The sequence below is a fragment of the Lissotriton helveticus genome, chromosome 8 (assembly GCF_964261635.1).
Source record: "Lissotriton helveticus chromosome 8, aLisHel1.1, whole genome shotgun sequence".
In the NCBI taxonomy this organism is placed as follows: domain Eukaryota; kingdom Metazoa; phylum Chordata; class Amphibia; order Caudata; family Salamandridae; genus Lissotriton; species Lissotriton helveticus.
In genome coordinates this window covers 1,152,310,590-1,152,331,215 of record NC_136069.1, presented here as the reverse complement: position 1 = coordinate 1,152,331,215, position 20,626 = coordinate 1,152,310,590, and the positions used below count along the sequence as shown (strand labels likewise).

The following is a 20,626-nucleotide window of genomic DNA, read 5'->3' as shown; positions in this document are numbered from 1 at the left end:
GCACAGAATGCCATGACGCTAAAAGGGGCGGGACTTAAAAAAACACACGGAAACGCCCCCGAATCGCGTCAAGGCTGGCCCTGAACTGAGTGACGCTTCTCTCCTCCAATGGCTGGCCAGCATTTACGAGGCCAGCCAATGGAGAAGAGGGGCGCGTTCAGGCCCCCATACTACACACATAAAATTTCGGCTCCGCCCACTGCTTACGCAGTGCGACGGTAGCCTCAACCTAAAAAACGAGATGGTGTGTTTGTGACGGGTCATACAAATGCATAAATCTTGCATAGTGAGACGCAGTACCCATGAGATGCTTGAAACAATGAGAAATGTTTCACCGGATTGTGAGATGCTCTCAGAATTTAGTGTAGTGAAATAAGCAGAATTAGAGGCATGTGGGTGATGCGTGGTTACCAAGCAAATATATGGTCTTCTTAGGAGCCATCCAGGCTTTAATTCATAGAATCATTTGAAGCTTCCTGGTGTAGGAGAGTTATGTTTTTTGAAAGGTGCTCTAAAGTTGTTACCAGTCATGGAAAGGTTTGCATTAGGTACAGTTCGAATGTGTTATACAAAAAAATATTTTTGAAAGCTGTGTAAGCATTTAAACATTGAGGGGAAAATGTGTAACTCTTGATACAACGTAGAACAGTATCAGTAATGTTTTGCTGCATCAACAGGAGAGAGTAGAACAGCACCATATTTACTAGGGTATGATGCCGGTTTAGTCTCTCCCTGCGCTGGTGCACCTTTGGCTGCCTTGCGTCAATGCACACAGCCATGCACTTTAGTGCATGTGTGTGTGTGTGTGTGTGTGTGTGATGTAAGCTTAGGATTTTGTAGTGGAAGGGTACCCTTCTCTAGAAAAACTAAGCTTTAACATAGTTTAATATTTTTAGCACTGAATGTATGCGATACAGTGCTGTAAAGTTCTGTACATTCGTAAAGTTTCAAACTTTTAGAAAAAAAAACTTTGCTAATTCTTTATGCCTGTCTCGATGAGGTGTACACTTTTGGCACAAAGTTCTATCTACCTTTTTAATTTAGTAAATAAGGCTTTGCATCAAAAACATGGATGGCTGTATGGGAATTAAAGTTGGGCGAGCCACTGAAAGCTGGAGCCAGGCCCGGAGCTTGAAGCCGGCTCTGGCTCAGCTCGGGGTCCTGTTGGGACCTCGAGCTCATAACAAGCTGCGCTTTGGCTTCTGCCTGGTCACCACCTCCTCCTCTACTCAGGATGTGGCATTATGGTCAGAGCTGCTGACTGGGAAATCAGGTTCGCTTCTTGGTGTCCGCTCTGCCTCCTATGATTCTGGGCCAATCACTTAATATCTCCATGCCAATAAACAATGCATATGGTCTTGGGTAATGTACCTGGGGCTAATATAAAGCATTCCAAAATCTTCGGGTCAAAATCATGCTATATTTAAAAAACTGTAGAAAATTCACTAAGAGATAAAAATATAGCCTTACCATAAGAGAAGACAAATAGATAACCGCTTATTTGCTGATTTGTAGAAAGTGAAACCAGAAAACCTGAATAAACTGCGGCTACCCTGTTTAAATTGTGCGATCCTGGGCAAATATTTTATTTCACAAAAACTTTTTCTTGCATTATTGCCTATGAAGGCATGTTCAAATATTTGAGTTCAGACTATCAGTGTTAGAAAATGATCACTTTTAACAAGTACTTCTTGGTGAAGCGCTATAATGTTCCCTGTTAATGTACGAAATTCCACATCTTGAAGAAATACACATTTTCGAATTTTGTAGAGACTTTATCATACTTTACGTTTCGTTTGTTGTATGAATTCCGGTCTAGGGAAGACCTGGCTTGGCAGTTCGGGCTGGACTGTCCCCATGAGGCACAGGGTCAAAACTGATTTGCATATGGCTGGGTCTGAACTGGGGTTGCACAGTAAGCTAAAGAATGATGATAGATTCAACCCAGATCTGTGACTGGGGGAGGTGGCTCAAATGTTTCAGCACTCCGTCCATCATCGCCTGCTGTTTGCGTATGATTTGCATGGCAAATAGATTTAGGACTTGGTTCCTGCACGTGCTCTATGATCCTAACCAGACCTTTGGCTCTGCTCTGGCTTGGCTCTCCCTGTTAATTTGGTGGCTCTGCCAAACCTCTTTTGGGTATGCCCATATACAACCCATGGAACGTACCCTTGCTGCCAAGTAGCGCTTAGCTCTACTTTGCTTTATGCAAGGTAACGTATTAACGCAAATCAGTATGTGTGTTGGAATGAGAATCCTACCACAACACTTTGTCCTGTGTTGGGATCACTTTTTTGTGACAAAAACCTGGTGAAAAAAGTTATAAAATGTCTCCTTTAATCTTTTTGCACATTTTCTGGCAGTCTATCTTATACTGTATGCAGCATGTAATACATTTTGAAATTGCCCAACATATTTCAATCCTAGGCAGAGACCTTGTAGGTCTATAAACACACAAGTTACTAGCCCAAAGTTCACCAACCAGTTATACATACAGATATCTGAAGTAATCATATTAATCTAGAGGGGGGCGAACCACTGAAAGTTCATTAGGCTTGAGCCTGAAGCCTGAAGCCTGGCCCTGGCTCAGATCAGGGTCCTGTTGGAACCTCGAGCCCATAACAAGCTGAGCTTTCTTGTGGCTTCTGCCTGCCACCTTCACTCTACCCTCATGCATCAAAAGATCAAAACAAGCATTAAGATTTTAGGTTAAAAGGCGAGCCAAATACCAATTTAGTGGCTAATTTGTACAAAGTGAAATCAGAAAACCTGGATTAGTCATAGCTTCCCTGCATAACCAATTGGGTGATCTTAAGCAAATAATATTTCTTATTACCCATCTTCCTTTTTCTTCACTATTGTTTATGAAAGTACCTTCAAATACGTGAGTTCAGAGTACCAACTGTACAAAACCTAGTCTATCATTTAATAGATTATAATGTTGTTCTATTATAAAAAATGTGGGCTGCATGAAGGATTCATGTGACAACTGTCAGGACAGGAATGCTTCTAAGTTCATGTTTAAAAACTGTCACTTTTTGTAAATACTTCTCAGTGCAGTGCTATAATGTGACGTATTAATGTTAAAGAAATACACTTTTTTGAATTTTTAAGTGACTTTATCATAGCCTATATTTGGGTCTTCCTGCTTTCCTGATCCATAGACTTCAGATTATACAGAATGTGGCGGCCAGGCTGATCTGGCGGGTCCCCTTCCGACAGCACATCTCACCTCACCATAGGTAGCTTCATTAGCTTCCTGTTGCCAAGAGGGTCGAGTTCAAACACCTGACATTGACGTTCAGAGCCACTGGGGGCAAAGGCCCTCAATACCTGAGAAACAGACTCAGCCAGTTCCAACAGGAGAGATCCCTGGGGTCCAGTCATCTTCGACTCATGCTCAACGCGAGGTTTGCCAGAGTTTGCTGGGGTGGCAGGTCTTTCTCAGTATAGATGGCTAGGCTCTGAAACACCTTGTCTTTTCACCTTTGTGTTGCTGCGTCTGAGCACTGCTTCAGGAAAGATATAAAAACTTGGCTTTTTAATCAAGTGTAGATATGTGTCTGGTCGTGTTCTTCAGTCTCTGCTTTTGCGTGCCGGGACGCCTCAGACGAGGCAGCCAGTTGCTTTACAAATAGCCTTTTGATTGACATTTTAAGTGATGTTTGGTCCATGATTTTCATGGCAAACATTTCCAGGGCACGGGTTCTAAGAGCAAAGACAAACGTTTCAGTTGGCTCTGGCTCGGCCTGATTATTTGTTGGCTCACCCATCCATATTAACCAACCGAGCTTTACTCTCTGAACAATCGATTACCCATAGGCCAGGGAGGACCAAATTATGTGACAGCATTGACTAAGTGATGCAGCAGTAAAAAGCAAATCGTGCAGCATAATGTGACTCTTTTCGTGATTCTATTCCTTCGTATATTGCCTTTTTTTTACAAATCCTAACACTGTATGGGTAAATGTTTCACCTCATTGGTACCGACATAATGCCCAAGGGTTGCATATATGTCGTATGTGGTGATCAGAGTTGTGCTCCTACCATGTTTTGCTGCTCCTATACATGAATTTGAGTTGAACAGGAGTAAAATATGGGGTACTCTTAGGCTGATTCTAATATATGCTAAATAGAAGTGTGTGAGTGATTTGTGGTCTATGTTTGGTCTAGTTTCGTATGAAATGAGGGGTACCAACCTTCAGAGGTGCGAACCCTGTGTTTCATGCTGTTAAAAGGCCCATAAGTTCACCCAATAAACCTGAATACAGCTTCTGTAGAAGGAAAATGTGACCTGCACTTTACAGTGTTATAGGACCTACGGCACCCACAATACACTTCGTTAAATGAAACAATTACCTGGGATGAGAAGAGGGGATGAACATGGAGGGCTGATTATACCTTTTTTCATTAAAGGTTCTGTTTAAATAGTGTGTTATGTTATGAATGGTTTTAAGGCGCTAGGACATTTAACCCCTTGAGTGCTGGCCACGTTCAGCGGCCGTCGCGTGCACTACCTCGGTAGTGCTGCGCACGTCCGTTGAACGTCGCGGCCCCACCCGCACAATAAAACGTTCCACACCGGCGCGGAACGTTCAACGGAGGGGTTAAGAAAGTATTAACATTTATATTCTGTCATAAATATTTATGTTACAGCTTCTTGGGACTCACAAGGATTAGGAAAGCACTATAGAAATGCCAATCTAATATTACAATATAACGGTCTCGCTCATTTATATTTTGACTGAAACCACCTCTGTAGTAGTTATGAGTGTGACAAGATACTAATGTAGTGGGGGAGATATGCTAATGTAGCCATTCATCCCTGTTCATCTTTCCCCACCAAGTCTTTAATTGACACATTGAAAGCAGGGCTGAAGAGAGCACGAGACAGCAGGGGCGGCTACTTCTTTATGACAGAGGAGGATTGTCTCCCATGCTGAAAGCCGGCAAAGGACAAAAATAAAATGATAATAAAAATGTTTTATCATTTTATTTTGAGCCCCACAAGCTGCGACCCGAAGGAGGGGCGTGGTCTCCCATTGTGATGCTGCAGCACCAGGGAGGAGGGGGAAGTGGTGGGCTGCCAAGTACTCATGACGGTTTGCTGGCCCTATGGGACCGGTCAAACAGTCATGCGCACTTATCCTTTATCCACCGAGCGGTGTTGTACAGCTGGGTGTAGAAACCAACACAGACTCCCACACTATGTCTGAGTGCTGAACCGAGGCGCGCAGCCCAATCCCTGCACTGCTCACATGCTGGGAATAGTATTCCCAGCATGTGAGCAGCGCTGGGAGTGTGCAGCAGGTGTGTGTGTGTGTGTTCCCCCCTCCCCCGACCAGTGCAAGTGGCCCCTACTGCGAGACAGCAGGGTACACAAGAAGCAATTAAAAAACAAAGCCACCTCTACTTTTAAAAGGCCTTTCAATGACCTGGAGACAGGTACACACATCCGCTAAGAATCCTGTGTCATCAAAGCTGCAGCAGCTTAGGCTACAGCATAGTATGTGGTGGAGCAGGGATCTGAAGCCCTTTTGGTGCAATGGGGCATTTCGCTTTTGGTTCAGAGAAAAGAGACATGCTGAATTTAAGTTGGCAGCCCATTTAAACTTATTTCGGTTTTCAGTCGCCATGCTTTTAATGCACTGAAAAACGAATTAAGATTAAACAGAAACTGCATCGCTGTCTTTTTTTTTAAAATTTCAGGGTCATTTGTCTCCCTCATCCCCCATCCATGCCGCCTGTATTCCTCCACCTCCCAATTTAAGGAAGGATATTTTAAATTCCCCGCGTCCCCTACAGTTCCTACTGCCATGGGTGTAATTATTGTACGATTTATGTTTGTACATGATTTGCTAATATATTTTGCCCAGAACATATATCCGGTGAGACACTTTTCAAAGTTCCTGCATTTTTTTCACAGATTACTACAGCCCGAAAATGATGGGCCTGAAAACGGACCAGGAGGTTTTGGGGCAGCTTGTGAAGATGAAGGTACCAGCAGTGGCCGAGCTGATGGAGCGTCATGGCGTCATGTGGACACTAGTTGTTTCCCGCTGGTTCATCTGCTTGTTTATCGATGTTCTTCCAGTCGAGGTAAATTGGAACTTTTTCAGATTATACTGCAGAGATTAACATTTGTACTGCAACAGAGTGTTTAGGAACCAAGGGGTCACATCATTGGTAAGCTGCATGTGTCCGGTAGAAAGCACACACAAGATGTGTCCTCATGCTATGTTTAAACTACTGACCGAAAGATGGTATAAAGAGCATTGACTGCTGTAGCTCGTCATCAGACCCAAGTTAACAATTTTTGTAGTGAGGCCCAGCCTCAGGTTTTATGAGCCTACTATTCATTGAGGGCAGATGCTAAGCTTTAATTCAGACTCATAAGTGGGAGAGTTCAGTAGAAAACAACAGCTAAAACCAGTGCTTTGGTGATAAAGCAGACAGTGCGCTGGAGCGTTTTAAGGACTCCTGGGCTACGGCCAAGTCCTTAGGTCTCTCCACCACATGCCTGGCCACGTCTGCTTTTCATTCTTTTTGTGGCCACTGAAGGAGCGCCCCCACACGTTCGTTCAGCCAGAAGCCTGCACAGAACCAACCTCTGCGCGGACGTGGTTCCCGACGCGGCCAGCGTGCGGGTCAGTCCACCTCCGCCCCCACAGCATCCGCCTCAAAGCCTTCCTAGTCGGAACTTTGAGGCACACCTCACACCGGTGGGCATCAGGATTCGCCATCACCTTCCTCACTGGCGTTCCGTTACCTCAGACACGTTGGTGCTGCAAATCGTCCAAAGGGGCTACTCCCTCCCCTTCGAGTCTGCATTTCCAGCCATGCCACCTCAGTTCCACCGCATGTTGGGGGACCATTTTGCGCTTCTCCAGCCGGAAGTCACAGCCCTCTTGGCCAAGGGGGCCATCGAGCGTGTTCCTGGGCCAGAAGTAGGAAGTTGTTGTTGTTCCCACTACTTTCTGGTCCCCAAGAAGGACAAAGGGGCCTGCGTCCCATCATTGACCTCAGGAATGTCAACCGCTTCCTCCGGAAGCAGAAGTTCAAGATGTTGATTCTAGCTGAGGTCTTGCCTGCCCTCGACCCTGGAGACTGGATGGTAGCGTTGGACTTGCAGGACGCATATTTTCATATCCCCGTCCTGCCGGCCCACCGGCGTTACCTGAGGTTCATGGTAGGCCAGGAGCACAGTTTGCCGTGCTCCCCCTCGGACTTACCAGTGCCCCTTGGGTGTTCATGAAAGTGATGGCAGTGGTCGCAACTCATCTGCGCAGATCAGGGGTTCCAGTCTTCCCCTATCTCGACGACGGTTGGTGAAGGCGGGCTCACTCCAGGCAGTCGTCTCCCACCTCCAGACTACGGCCGACCTTCTGCATTTGCTGGGGTCCCGCTCAGAAGCTCCCCTTCATCGGAGCGGTTCTGGATTCGACGCAGTTTCGGGTTTATCCTCCTGAGCAGGAAGTCCTGGATATTCGGGCCATGATTCCGATCTTTCAGCCTCTATTCCAGGTTTCAGTCAGGATGACCCTCCGGCTCCTAGGCCTAATGGCCCCCTGCATCCTACTAGTGCTGCATGCCAGATGGCATATGCGGGCTCTGCAGTGGGACCTGAAGTTACAGTGGACACAGCATCAGCGCAACCTGTCCAATCACGTCCAGATCTCGGAGGGCACGAATTGCGATTGGATCAGTGGCAGATCCCTTTCCCTTCCCCAACCGGAGCACACAGTGGTGACGGATGCGTCCCTCCTGGGATGGGGCGGCCACATGGCAGAGGCAGAGATCAGAGACCCGGCTCCATATCAACATTTTGGAGCTTCGTGCGATCCAACTTGCACTAAAGGCATTCCTTCCCTCTGTCCAGGGAAGTGTAGTGCAGGTGTTCACAGACAACACCACCACCATGTGGTACTTCAACAAACAGGGCTGGGTGGGGTCATGGACCCTATGTCAGGAGGCCTCTGGACATGGCTGGAACATCAAGGCATTACCTTGGTGGTTCAACACCTGACAGGTTCTCTGAACACCAGGGTGGACAAACTCAGCCACCGGTGCATGATGGATCAAGAATGGCATCTGAAATCTGACGTGGTGCAAGGCCTCTTTCTGCAGTGGGGAGAGCCTTGGTTAGATCTATTCACCACCGAAGAGAACGTGCAATGTCATCAGTTCTGCGCGTTGGAATTTCCAATGCAGCACTCACTCTGCGACGCTTTTCGTCACAAGTGGAACTGCGGTCTGTTGTACACCTTTCCGCCTATACCACTTCTGCCCAGAGGGCTCAAGAAGATTTGGCGCGGCGGGGCTCAAGTCATCCTTGTGGCTCCGGATTGGGCACGAAGATACTGGTATCCAAAGATACTCAGCATGGCGATCAATCCTCCGATCTGACTGCCTCTTCAGGAGGATCTTCTGTCGCAGCAGCAGGGGACGGTCTACGACCTGAACCTGTCCAGCCTCCACATCCATGAGTGGAGATTGAGCGGCGACAGTTGAGCGCTTTCGACCTTCATCCCGAAGTGTGTGATGTCGTTCTGGCAGCCAGGAGTCCCTCCACTAAGAAGATATACAGCGGCAGGTGGGACAAATTTGTGGCATGGTGTACAGCAAAGGCTGTGGATCTGCTTTCTGCCCTTGTTTCCGAGGTCCTTTTGTTCCTTCTCTCTTTAGCCCAGCAGGGCTCTCCTCTGGACACTATTAAAGGCTAACTCGCGGCCATTACCACCTTTCTACGCCTTCCAGATCAGCCTTCTCTTTTTAAGTCCCCGGTTGTTAATCGCTTCCTGAAAGGCATTACACACACGTTTCCTCCCGTGCCTTTCATAATGCCTCAATGGGACTTGAATCTTGTCTTGACCTTTCTGTTGTGCGCTCCCTTTGAGCCCCTTCATAACTGTCCCTTACGGCTTCTCACTCTAAAGACGGCTTTCCTGGTAGCTATCACCTCTGCCAGAAGAGTGAGTGAGCTCCAGCCTCTGTCTTCTAAACCTCCTTTTCTCTCTGTTCATCCGGACAAGGTGGTTTTAAGGACTCGTCCTTCTTTCTTGCCAAAGGTTGTCACGCCCTTCCACATCGGGCAGACCATCACTTTTCCCACCTTCTTTCGCCTCCGCATTCTTCAAAAGAGGAAGAGAGGCTCCACCGTCTGGACCCAAAAAGTGCGCTCTCATTCTATCTAAAACGCACAAAACAGTTCCGGATGGATTACCAACTTTTTGTTGGCTATGTGGGCACCAAAAAAGGTTGGGCCGCGCACAAACAGACCATCTTTCGGTAAGTCGTTGTGTGCTTCAAAGCCTGTTACTCATTGGCTAAGGAGCTGCCTCCTGTGGGGCTCTGTGCTCATTCTACCAAGGCAACAGCAGCCGCTACTGGTTTGGGACGCGGCGTCCCCTTGCAGGAAATCTGTCAAGCAGCTACGTGGGCCTCGCTGCACACGTTTACCAAACATTATTGCCTTGACAGTCAAGTCCGGAGAGACAGCTTCTTTGGCCGTTCTGTTCTCTGTGACTTTCTGGTGTGATCTTTGTTCGCAGACCCACCACCGGGATTGGTATTGCTGGGGTATCTCTTCTAAGGCAAGGAATTTATCACTAACATGTCTCTTTCGGATGGACAAGTTACTACTTGTGTAACGATATATCTGTAGGAGACATTAGTTAGTGATAGATTCCTTACCGCCCCACCCATCCTCCCCGTTCTGCGAACTAATTTCTAGGGTTACGGTCCTCCCTTTCAGGTCCCTAATTTCATGGCACCAGTGGTCAGTTTCTTGCATGGCTCTGCGCTCCTGGTGTGGAAATTCGTGTACAGAACTGATGTTAGCGTGCATGGGTGGCGCCTAAGTAGTCTCTGTGACGTTATCTCAGCGCCTACGACGCCAGTGGCAGACTTGGAGCTGCAGGACGCCACCTTCCGACGCACAGGGGTACTGCTGACAAAAACTTTCCGGATCTAGTCTGACGCCTGGGCATATTCTATGGTAAGGAATCTATCACTAACTAATGTCTCTTACAGATATATCGTTACACAAGTAGTAACTTGTGCTATAGGTTTAAACCTCTAGAAATGCACAGCTATAACTAGTGGAACCCGGCAATAGGTATGGTGTGCAGCTCTCGCCCGAACAAGAAAGTCCAGCATTCCCAGACCCTGCTCTCAGACAACTGTGAGTCTCTAGACAACCCCACTTATCTTTATGGCCCACCCAGAACCCAAATCCTGGAGCCGGGCCTGCCTCCTTGGCCCGCATTAGGGAAGGACTTCGCCGGAAGACATGTCAGACAATGATAAATACTGTGAAAATTCCTGCTCTGAATTATTGCTGGGTCGTGGACCCTACAAGCCCTTTATATCTGCCTCTGTGGCAATTTTTATTATGGTGTGGTCTTCTAAAAGATCTTTCTGTAGCATTGTCACTTCTCCTAATAAATGGGTGTGGTTACTGTTTTCGTATTCCCATCTAATGGCAAGTAGCAGGTGCTCCACCCGGATACACTGTCTCTGTGTCAGAAACTGCTAGACTTTTACAGTTAGGTTTGATCAAACCTCAGGAACAAAATGCTTTTCTCTGCCCTCTGCCTAGCCTTCTAGGTATATGGTTTGCATTTTGAGGTATTACATTACATACTACCTTTTTGATACTGACGAGCATCTTGGTACTTTAATTCTTCTGTTAAAGGCAGAGGTTTTCAACAGGGTCTCCCTGAGGGAGCGTGATTGCATACCTAGTGAAGCAAATTTATCTGCATGGAGTGAGGGCACAAGGTGAGGAGGAGAGACAGTCTGCCAGTGCTTATAATGATGTCCTAGAAGTGTATTCCTGGGCTTCCATGCTGTTAAACTAAGTCTAGAGGGAGGAGGCTGAGGGGAATGTCCCAGCATCTGGACCCCTGAGGGAAAAAGAGGCAGAGAAGAGAGTGGACACAAGACTCCGAGAGCTGGCACAGGGAAGGGTGCAAGATTTGGAAGTTCAATACTTAAAAAAAAAAGGAATTGTGGATGAGCCACCCTGCTACGCAGAGCTATAGCTATCAATGTAGCAGGTGCAGTGGTACCAAGGGTCAAGTGGTGTGAAAGCCTACTGCACTCCAATTGGTCTGTGTGAGAAATTGTTTAGGAGTTCCAGGAGTTATTGGGCTCAAATAGTATCAATCCGAGCCATTTACTAGTGGTGTCTAGGACTTCAATATAGACTCAAAACTGAGCACCAAGTACTCCCTTTTAGCACTTAACCCTCAGGGTAGCAACGTCGAGTAGTGAAGGCTTTCTTTCGGGGTTACAGATTCATAGGTCAACCGGACATCCTTCACAGATCAACAAATATATGTCCAGCCAATGTTTAGTCTTTTAGTAAGAAGTGTTTTTACTTTATTCACACTCTGAGTTTCTCGCAAGGTTGTGTGTGAAGTGAGAAAAGTCTAGTGATGTCTACAAACCTGGTAGAGGGTTCATATAGACAGCTACCTTCTCATTCTGCATTTCCCTACGCCTGGGTTCTTCCCATGATGCATGGTACCTTTATTTCCTTTTATATGTAATTTTTATGGCAGGCAGTGCCTCTTTGCAGCGTGTCAGTGTGCATTGCAGCTCTATGTGGTGAGCGGCACTCAGTTCACAGAGTTGAGGAGGCAGGGGCCATGCCCGTCTGGCATTTGCGGTGGTGGTGTGATGTCACAGGTGAGCGCAGGCCGGACCAGTCCAATGCAGGTGTGGAGTTGCAGTGCTCGCAACTTTGTGAATCTTGTGATTCAGGATCTTCCTCTGGCCCACACACAAACCCACCAGCCAAACAAGCTTAGTGGCCACCACTAGTTGTCATGGTGAGTACTTAGTCATTGGTACTGGCTTCTCTGTCAATCCAGTTCCAGCACTCAGGTTTTTTAGGTCTCGACCTGCCAATGCGCTTGCGCATTGCAGCTGTCGAGACATATAGAGGTGCACTAGGAAAGCTTACCAAGAGGGCTTTGGCAGGCGGATTACGCACAGTGCATGTGCTCCATGCGCGCGCTTGCCATTTGCTCCCCGAGCCTCAGCATCAGACTTCAAAGGAATCCCTGTCATCCATCGCAACGTGTTTTATTTTAACTTCTCACGAGCTGTTTGCATTAGCCTACTCTTTTTTCCACTGCTGTTCTTGTCGTCACTTTTTTTCATGTTTTTTACTGAATCTTGCAGGCGCTTTCCTATCGCATTTCATATTTTTTACTGAACAGATGTGCTGCGCACATCGTTGATTTATTTATGCAGCACAATCTTCACAGTGCGCTTCACTTTCCAAATGCATGATTATTGTTCAAACAGTAGGGTGTGTAGGAATTTCCAATTTTCTACAAGACTTCTGTATTAACAAGCTTTCTTGAAGTGGCGCCGCCTTACTTCTGTTTTGCTCTGCGTCGTATGTTCCTTTAAGCTTTTTCGATCCCCCCGCCCGCTTCCTATTATGAGACCCACCCTCTGAACACAAAGGCAGACTGTTCCATAAACACACAGCAATGCTTCCTCACTTCTCTCCCGCAGCATTCGCTGCTCTGCCCGACATCCTCCTTCTGCGCCCGGGTTCCTCCACTCCCTGGGGTCTCCCCGCTCCACCAACGCTATCAAGAAGTCAGGCTCCTTGGAGCCCAAGCAATGCCTCAGCGTTTAGGCACAAACAAGCTGCCTTGATTTCCCCCCAAACCCCACAATCACTTTAATTGCACCAAGCAGTGGAAGTATTGTATTGTTTGAGTTTGAGTTTGAGTTTAAAAGTTCTTGTAAAGCGCAACGTATACCAGCGGTTTCTTGGCGCTATAGCTAACGGGGACTGAGGTTAAAGGGAAGGAAGGAGAAGGGAGCAGTTATTCAAAGGATTTGGTGAATAAATGGGTTTTAAGGCATTTACGGAATTGTGAGTAGAGGGGGATGGAGCGAAGGTCAAGGGGAAGAGAGTTCCAGAGGGTGGGGGCAAGGAAAGCAAATTTGGAACCGCCCCACTTCTTTCTCCGGAAACGTGGGATAGAAAGGAGGGACTGGGAGGAGGAACGTAGGGCCCTGGTGGGGGCATAAGAGACAATCTCAGAGGAGATGAAGGCCGGCGCCAGACCTGATCGGGCCAGGAAGGTGATGGATGCGAGCTTGAATTGAATTCTAGCTCGCACGGGGAGCCAATGAAGAGATTTCAGGAGTGGGGTAGAGTGGTGGAACTTGGGGAGATTGAAGGCCAGGCGGGCCGCTTGGTTTTGTATTTGCTGTAGGCGGCGCAGGCTGTAGGCAGGGATACCAGCATATAGGGCGTTCCCGTAGTCCAGGCGGGACACCACCATGGCCAGGATAATAAGTTTGAGGGCAAAAAAAGTGAAGAAGCGGGACACCCTACGTATAGTACGCAGTGAGAGGAAAGAGGAAGACACCACAGAACTAACCTGGGAGTGTAGGGTGAGTTGAGAATTAAGTTTTATACCCAAGGTTTTAACTGAGGAAGAGGGAACAGGAGAAGAACCAAGAGAAGGGGGCCAAAAAAGAGGGGACCAGGGACTGGACGAGCCACCCGTCAACACCAACTCTGTTTTATCAGGGTTGAGTTTAAGGTGGTTGTGGTTCATCCAGTCCCTGATGTGAAGCATGACAGTTTGAAAGTTGAGGACAGCCGAAGGAGAGGAAAGATTGAAGACCAGCTGGAGGTCATCCGCATAATTAAATACGGCGACCTCCATCTGTTGAAGAGAGAAAATCAGGGGGGCAATGTACAGATTAAACAGGAGGGGAGAGAGAGAGGAACCTTGGGGGACCCCGCACTGAACTTTCCGGTGTCCGCTGTGAAGTCACCCAGGCGAACAGCCTGGGTGCGGTCGCTCAGGAAGGAGGATAACCAGACCAGGGCACTCCCCCCGATCCCCGCCGCCCCGACACGGGAGAGTAAGATGTTGTGATCTACCGTATCAAAGGCGGCTGAGAGATCGAGGAGCACGAGGGCCTGGTGCTGATCGGTGTCCATACCCTCCCTGAGGGTGTCTAAGACCGACATGACAACGGACTCCGTAGAGTGTGCGGGGCGGAAACCGGCTTGGCGGGGGGCAAGAGCTCCGTGATTCTCCACAAAGGAGCTCAGAGCGCAGATTACATGGCGCTCGAGCACCTTAGCCAGAAATGGCAGAAGGGAGATGGGGCGGAAATTGGCCGGGACAGAGGGATCTGCCCCAGGTTTCTTTAAGATAGGGACAATGACCGCGGATTTCAAGGAGTTCGGAACTATGCCTTGTGAGAGGGAGCTGTTGAGAAGGTGGAGGGGAGGATCTGGACAAGAAATAAAGACATGACGGAGGATGTGGGCAGGGCAGGGGTCGAGTGGGGAACCAGATTTGATCAAAGGCACCAAAGAAGTCAGACTTTCCCTAGTAAAAGGGGGAAAGGTGGTCAGTGTTCCCTTGGCGGGAGGACATTGAGGATCAACAAAAGATGGGGACGGTGGGGGGATGTTAGCCTTGATAGTGGCAATTTTTTGAATGAAATAGTTATTAAGAGAGGAGCAGAGATCTTCGGACGGGGCTGGTTTTAGAGTAGTTCTGTCCGAGAAAGCCAAGTTATGGACGATGGTAAAGATCTCTTTGGACTGGTTCTCTGCTGCTAAGATTTTGGAGGAGAAGTAAGATGTTTTAGCCTCCAAGATGGCTTTTTTGTACAGGCTCAGGATGTTGATGTATCCCAGTTTCAGAGTGGGGCAGTAATTTCTCCTCCAGGCCCGCTCCGCGCGGCGGACTATTAATTTGGTGGTTTTAAGCTCATTGTTAAACCACCGATTAGCGTCTTTGTCGCGTTTGGAGGTAATGCGCTTGAGCGGGGCAACGGAGTCGCAGCTATGAGAAAGCCACTGATTTACGGCATCAACCTGGGAGGTAGTGGTGAGGCCCTGAAGAGAAGGAAGAGAGCCAGTAAGGAGAGAGGAGAGATGCTCGAGGTTGACACGGCTCCATGATCGGACCCAGGTATTCTTGGGCCGGAGGGGCTTAGCTGGGGGAAGAATGGGAAGATGAAAAGAAATCAGGTGGTGGTCAGACCACAAGCAGGGAGAAATAGAGAGTGATTCCACAGGGCAGTTCAGAGACCAGATCTGGTCGAGCCGATGACCTTTAATGTGGGTGGGGGAGTGAACATGAGAGGTAAAGTTGAGGGAGTGAAGGGTATCGGAGAATTCCTTAGATGATGAGCATTCGGCGGGATCAGAGGGCCAGAAATTAAAATCGCCAAGAAGCAAGATGGAAGAATTGTTGACTGTAATGGTGGCCAGGACCTCCAAAAAGTCGGGGAGAAACTGTGAAGGGGACTGAGGGGGACGGTAAGTGAGGAAGCAGGTAAGAGGGGGAGAGGTGGAAACTGTGCGAATCACCAGGAATTCCGTAGTAGCGATGGTCGGTAGGGGTAAAATTTGAAAGGGGAGAGTGGTACGTGCGATGACCGCCACGCCACCCCCGGCTCTGCCTGAAGAACGATCCGCCCTGAGGGCATAGTAGGAGGCCGGTAAGGTGGACAGGAGAGCAGGGAGGGAGTCGTCGCAGAACCAAGTCTCAGTTAAAAAGAGAAGATCGGGAGCATGGAGGTCCAGCAGGACCGAAAGTTCGTGCGCATGGGCAACAGCAGATCTAGTGTTAAGGTAAAAGGCAGTAAGATTATTAGGAATTGGCGGAGAAACAGACCCACACCTCGTGGGGGAAATACCAACTGTGGGAGTAAGAAGGGAAGGGGGAGTGAGGGGAGCTATGCCAAGAGCAGCGATGCGAGAGCTTGTTGTAGCCGAGATGGGCCAGGGGCCCTGGTAGGTGCGTAGTAGGTCCGGGGTGAAGGTGATAAGTGGGGTAGAGTGAGGCGCCCCTAGTCCCGGCCAGTCGCGGACGGGCGCAGACGGGCTTGCCTTAGGCGCGCCTTCGGCGCGCAATCGACGCGCCCGCTGCGCTCGTCCGCTGCGCTTCCTACCAAGACACATGATTTATAGCGGCTGGACGGGAAGTAGGGGGGGCGTGGCCAACCGAGGGGGCGTGTTTCAATCAGGCGCCGCGCCCTCGAGAATGGCTACCCAGGAAGAGAGTCGTTGCAGCGTGAAGCGCTGTTCAAAAAGTCACAAAGTGCAAGTAGGTGGGGGGGTGATCAGAGCATAGTATCACAACAATTTTAAAAGGTTTTTTAAAAAACAGCGTTTTTCTCACTCCCGGCTTTCCGCCTCAGGAGTCCTATCGTTAGTGCGACGCCTAGCGTTGACGCGCTCTATTTATATGATCAGCGGGGGGCGTGGCCAACCGAGGGGGCGTGTTTCAATCAGGCGCCGCGCCCTCGAGAATGGCTACCCAGGAAGAGAGTCGTTGCAGCGTGAAGCGCTGTTCAAAAAGTCACAAAGTGCAAGTAGGTGGGGGGGTGATCAGAGCATAGTATCACAACAATTTTAAAAGGTTTTTTAAAAAACAGCGTTTTTCTCACTCCCGGCTTTCCGCCTCAGGAGTCCTATCCGCACCCGCTGCCTATCGAGTTGTAGGCATTTGATAGGTACTTTAGTCACATTTACAATACTCGTAGCGCATGATCGGACATTTTTAATTTCTCCCCCAACCAGTCGCTTTCGTGCAGACGCGCTTAAACCCCGAGAAAAGCGCTCCTGGATTTTCAACCTTGACCACCCTCGCATTATATTGTAACGTGCTTAGAGATAAGGTCCGTTTCCACCATTGTATTAATCGGGCTGCATGGATGTACCTGCCTGCACTTTGTAAGTGCTGGAACCCACGGATGCCAGCACAGCTGTGAAAGCAGCACCCGCCTGCACAGTCCCACGGGCAACACCCCTCTCTCTCTACACCCCTCTCTCTCTACACCCCTCTCTCTCTACACCCCTCTTTCTCTACATCCCCCTCTCTCTACATCCCCCTCTCTCTACACCCCCTTCTCTCTACACCCCCCTCTCTCTACACCCCCCTCTCTCTACACCCCCCTCTCTCTACACCCCCCTCTCTCTACACCCCCCTCTCTCTACACCCCTCTCTACACCCCTCTCTCTACACCCCTCTCTCTACACCCCTGTCTCTACACCCCTCTCTCTACACCAGTCTCTCCTGTCTCTCTACACCCGTCTCTCTACACCCGTCTCTCTACACCCGTCTCTCTACACCCGTCCCTCTACACCCGTCCCTCTACACCCGTCCCTCTACACCCGTCCCTCTACACCCGTCCCTCTACAACCCCCTCTCTACACCCCCCTCTCTCTACACACCCCTCTTTCTACACCCCCCTCTTTCTACACCCCCCTCTTTCTACACCCCCTCTCTCTACACCCCCCTCTCTCTACACCCCCCTCTCTCTACACCCCCCTCTCTCTACATCCCCCTCGCTCTACAGCCCACTCTCTCTACACCCCTCTCTCTACACCCCTCTCTCTACACCCCTCTCTCTACACCCCTCTCTCTACACCCCTCTCTCTACACCCCTCTCTCTACACCCCTCTCTCTACACCCCTCTCTCTACACCCCTCTCTCTACACCCCTCTCTCTACACCCCTCCCTCTACACCCCTCTCTCTCTACACCCCCTCTCTCTCTACACCCCCTCTCTCTCTACACCCCCTCTCTACACCCCCTCTCACTCTCTACACCCCCCTTGCTCTCTACACCCCCCTCTCTCTCTACAACCCCCTCGCTCTCTACACCCCTCTCTCCACACCCCTCTCTCCACACCCCTCTCTCTCTACACCCCCTCTCTCTCTACACCCCCTCTCTCTCTACACCCCCTCTCTCTCTACACCCCCTCTCTCTCTACACCCCCTCACTCTGTACACCCCTCACTCTGTACACCCCTCTCTCTACACCCCCTCTCTCTACACCCCCTCTCTCTACACCCCCTCTCTCTACACCCCCTCTCTCTCTACATCCCCCTCTCTCTACATCCCCCTCTCTCTCTACACCCCCTCTCTCTCTACACCCCCTCGCTCTCTAGCCCACTTTCTCTATACCCCCCTCACACTCTACACCCCTCTCTACACCCTTCTCTCTACACCCTTCTCTCTACACCCTTCTCTCTACACCCCTCTCTACACCCCTCTCTCTCTACACCCCCTCTCTCTACACCCCCTCGCTCTCTAGCCCACTCTCTCTACACCCCTCTCTCTCTACACCCCTCTCTCTCTACACCCCTCTCTCTCTACACCCCTCTCTCTCTACACCCCTCTCTCTCTACACCCCCCTCTCTCTACACCCCCCTCTCTCTACATCTCTCTCTATCGCCCTCACTCCATCTATCGCTCACTCCATCTATCACCCTCACTCTATCGCCCTCACTCTATCGCCCTCACTCTATCGCCCTCACTCTATCGCCCTCACTCTATCGCCCTCACTCTATCGCCCTCACTCTATCGCCCTCACTCTATCGCCCTCACTCTATCGCCCTCACTCTATCGCCCTCACTCTATCGCCCTCACTCTATCGCCCTCACTCTATCTATCGCTCACTCCATCTATCACCCTCACTCCATCTATCACCCTCACTCCATCTATAACCCTCACTCCATCTATAGCCCTCACTCCATCTATTGCCCTCACTCCATCTATCACCCTCACTCCATCTATCACCCTCACTCCATCTATCACCCTCACTCCATCTATCACCCTCACTCCATCTATCACCCTCACTCCATCTATAACCCTCACTCCATCTATAACCCTCACTCCATCTATCGCCCTCACTCCATCGCCCTCACTCTACACCCCCTCTCTCTCTACACCCCCTCTCTCTCTACACCCCCTCTCTCTCTACAACCCCCTCGCTCTACACCCCCTCGCTCTCTAGCCCACTCTCTCTACACCCCCCTCGCTCTCTACACCCCTATCTCTACACCCTTCTCTCTACACCCCTCTCTCTACACCCCTCTCTACACCCCTCTCTACACCCCTCTCTACACCCCTCTCTCTACACCCCTCTCTCTACACCCCTCACTCTACACCCCTCTCTCTACACCCCTCACTCTACACTCCTCCCTCTACACCCCTCTCTCTCTACACCCCCTCTCTCTCTACACCCCCTCTCTCTCTACACCCCCTCTCTACACCCCCTCTCACTCTCTACACCCCCCTTGCTCTCTACAACCCCCTCGCTCTCTACACCCCTCTCTCCACACCCCTCTCTCCACACCCGTCTCTCTCTACACCCCCTCTCTCTCTACACCCCCTCTCTCTCTACACCCCCTCTCTCTCTACACCCCCTCTCTCTCTACACCCCCTCACTCTGTACACCCCTCTCTCTACACCCCCTCTCTCTACACCCCCTCTCTCTCTACACCCCCCTCTCTCTCTACACCCCCTCTCTCTCTACACCCCCTCGCTCTCTAGCCCACTTTCTCTATACCCCCTCACACTCTACACCCCTCTCTACACCCTTCTCTCTACACCCTTCTCTCTACACCCTTCTCTCTACACCCTTCTCTCTACACCCCTCTCTCTACACCCCTATCTCTCTACACCCCCTCTCTCTACACCCCCTCGCTCTACACCCCCCTCGCTCTCTAGCCCACTCTCTCTACACCCCTCTCTCTCTACACCCCTCTCTCTCTACACCCCCCTCTCTCTACACCCCTCTCTCTCTACATCTCTCTCTATCGCCCTCACTCCATCTATCGCTCACTCCATCTATCACCCTCACTCCATCTATCACCCTCACTCTATCTATCACCCTCACTCCATCTATAACCCTCACTCCATCTATAACCCTCACTCCATCTATTGCCCTCACTCCATCTATCACCCTCACTCCATCTATCACCCTCACTCCATCTATAACCCTCACTCCATCTATAACCCTCACTCCATCTATAACCCTCACTCCATCTATAACCCTCACTCCATCTATAACCCTCACTCTATCTATCGCCCTCACTCCATCGCCCTCACTCTACACCCCCTCTCTCTCTACACCCCCTCTCTCTCTCTACACCCGCTCTCTCTCTACAACCCCCTCGCTCTACACACCCCTCGCTCTCTAGCCCACTCTCTCTACACCCCCTCGCTCTCTACACCCCTATCTCTACACCCTTCTCTCTACACCCCTCTCTCTACAGCCCTCTCTCTACACCCCTCTCTCTACACCCCTCTCTACACCCCTCTACACCCCTCTCTACAGCCCTCTCTCTACACCCCTCTCTCTACACCCCTCTCTACACCCCTCTCTCTACATCCCCCTCTCTCTACATCCCCCTCTCTCTACACCCCCCTCTCTCTACACCCCCCTCTCTCTACACCCCCCTCTCTCTACACCCCCCTCTCTCTACACCCCCCTCTCTAAACCCCCTCTCTCTACACCCCTCTCTCTCTACATCTCTCTCTACATCTCTCTCTATCGCCCTCACTCCATCTATCACCCTCACTCCATCTATCGTCCTCACTCCATCTATCGTCCTCACTCCATCTATCGTCCTCACTCCATCTATCGTCCTCACTCCATCTATCGTCCTCACTCCATCTATCGTCCTCACTCCATCTATCGCCCTCACTCCATCTATCGCCCTCACTCTATCGCCCTCACTCTATCGCCCTCACTCTATCGCCCTCACTCTATCGCCCTCACTCTATCGCCCTCACTCTATCGCCCTCACTCTATCGCCCT

At 49.9% G+C, this 20,626-nt stretch overlaps 1 protein-coding gene across 1 annotated transcript in view; it reads left to right on the top strand.

The window, feature by feature from the left end:
* The window catches only part of GRTP1 (growth hormone regulated TBC protein 1), a 492,188-nt gene that overhangs the window by 364,942 nt on the left and 106,620 nt on the right, over positions 1-20,626 (top strand). Inside the window, exon 6 of the mRNA XM_078658051.1 lies at positions 5,930-6,102. Within this exon, the coding sequence (XP_078514177.1) occupies positions 5,930-6,102 (173 nt within the window). The remainder of the gene's footprint in view (positions 1-5,929; positions 6,103-20,626) is intronic.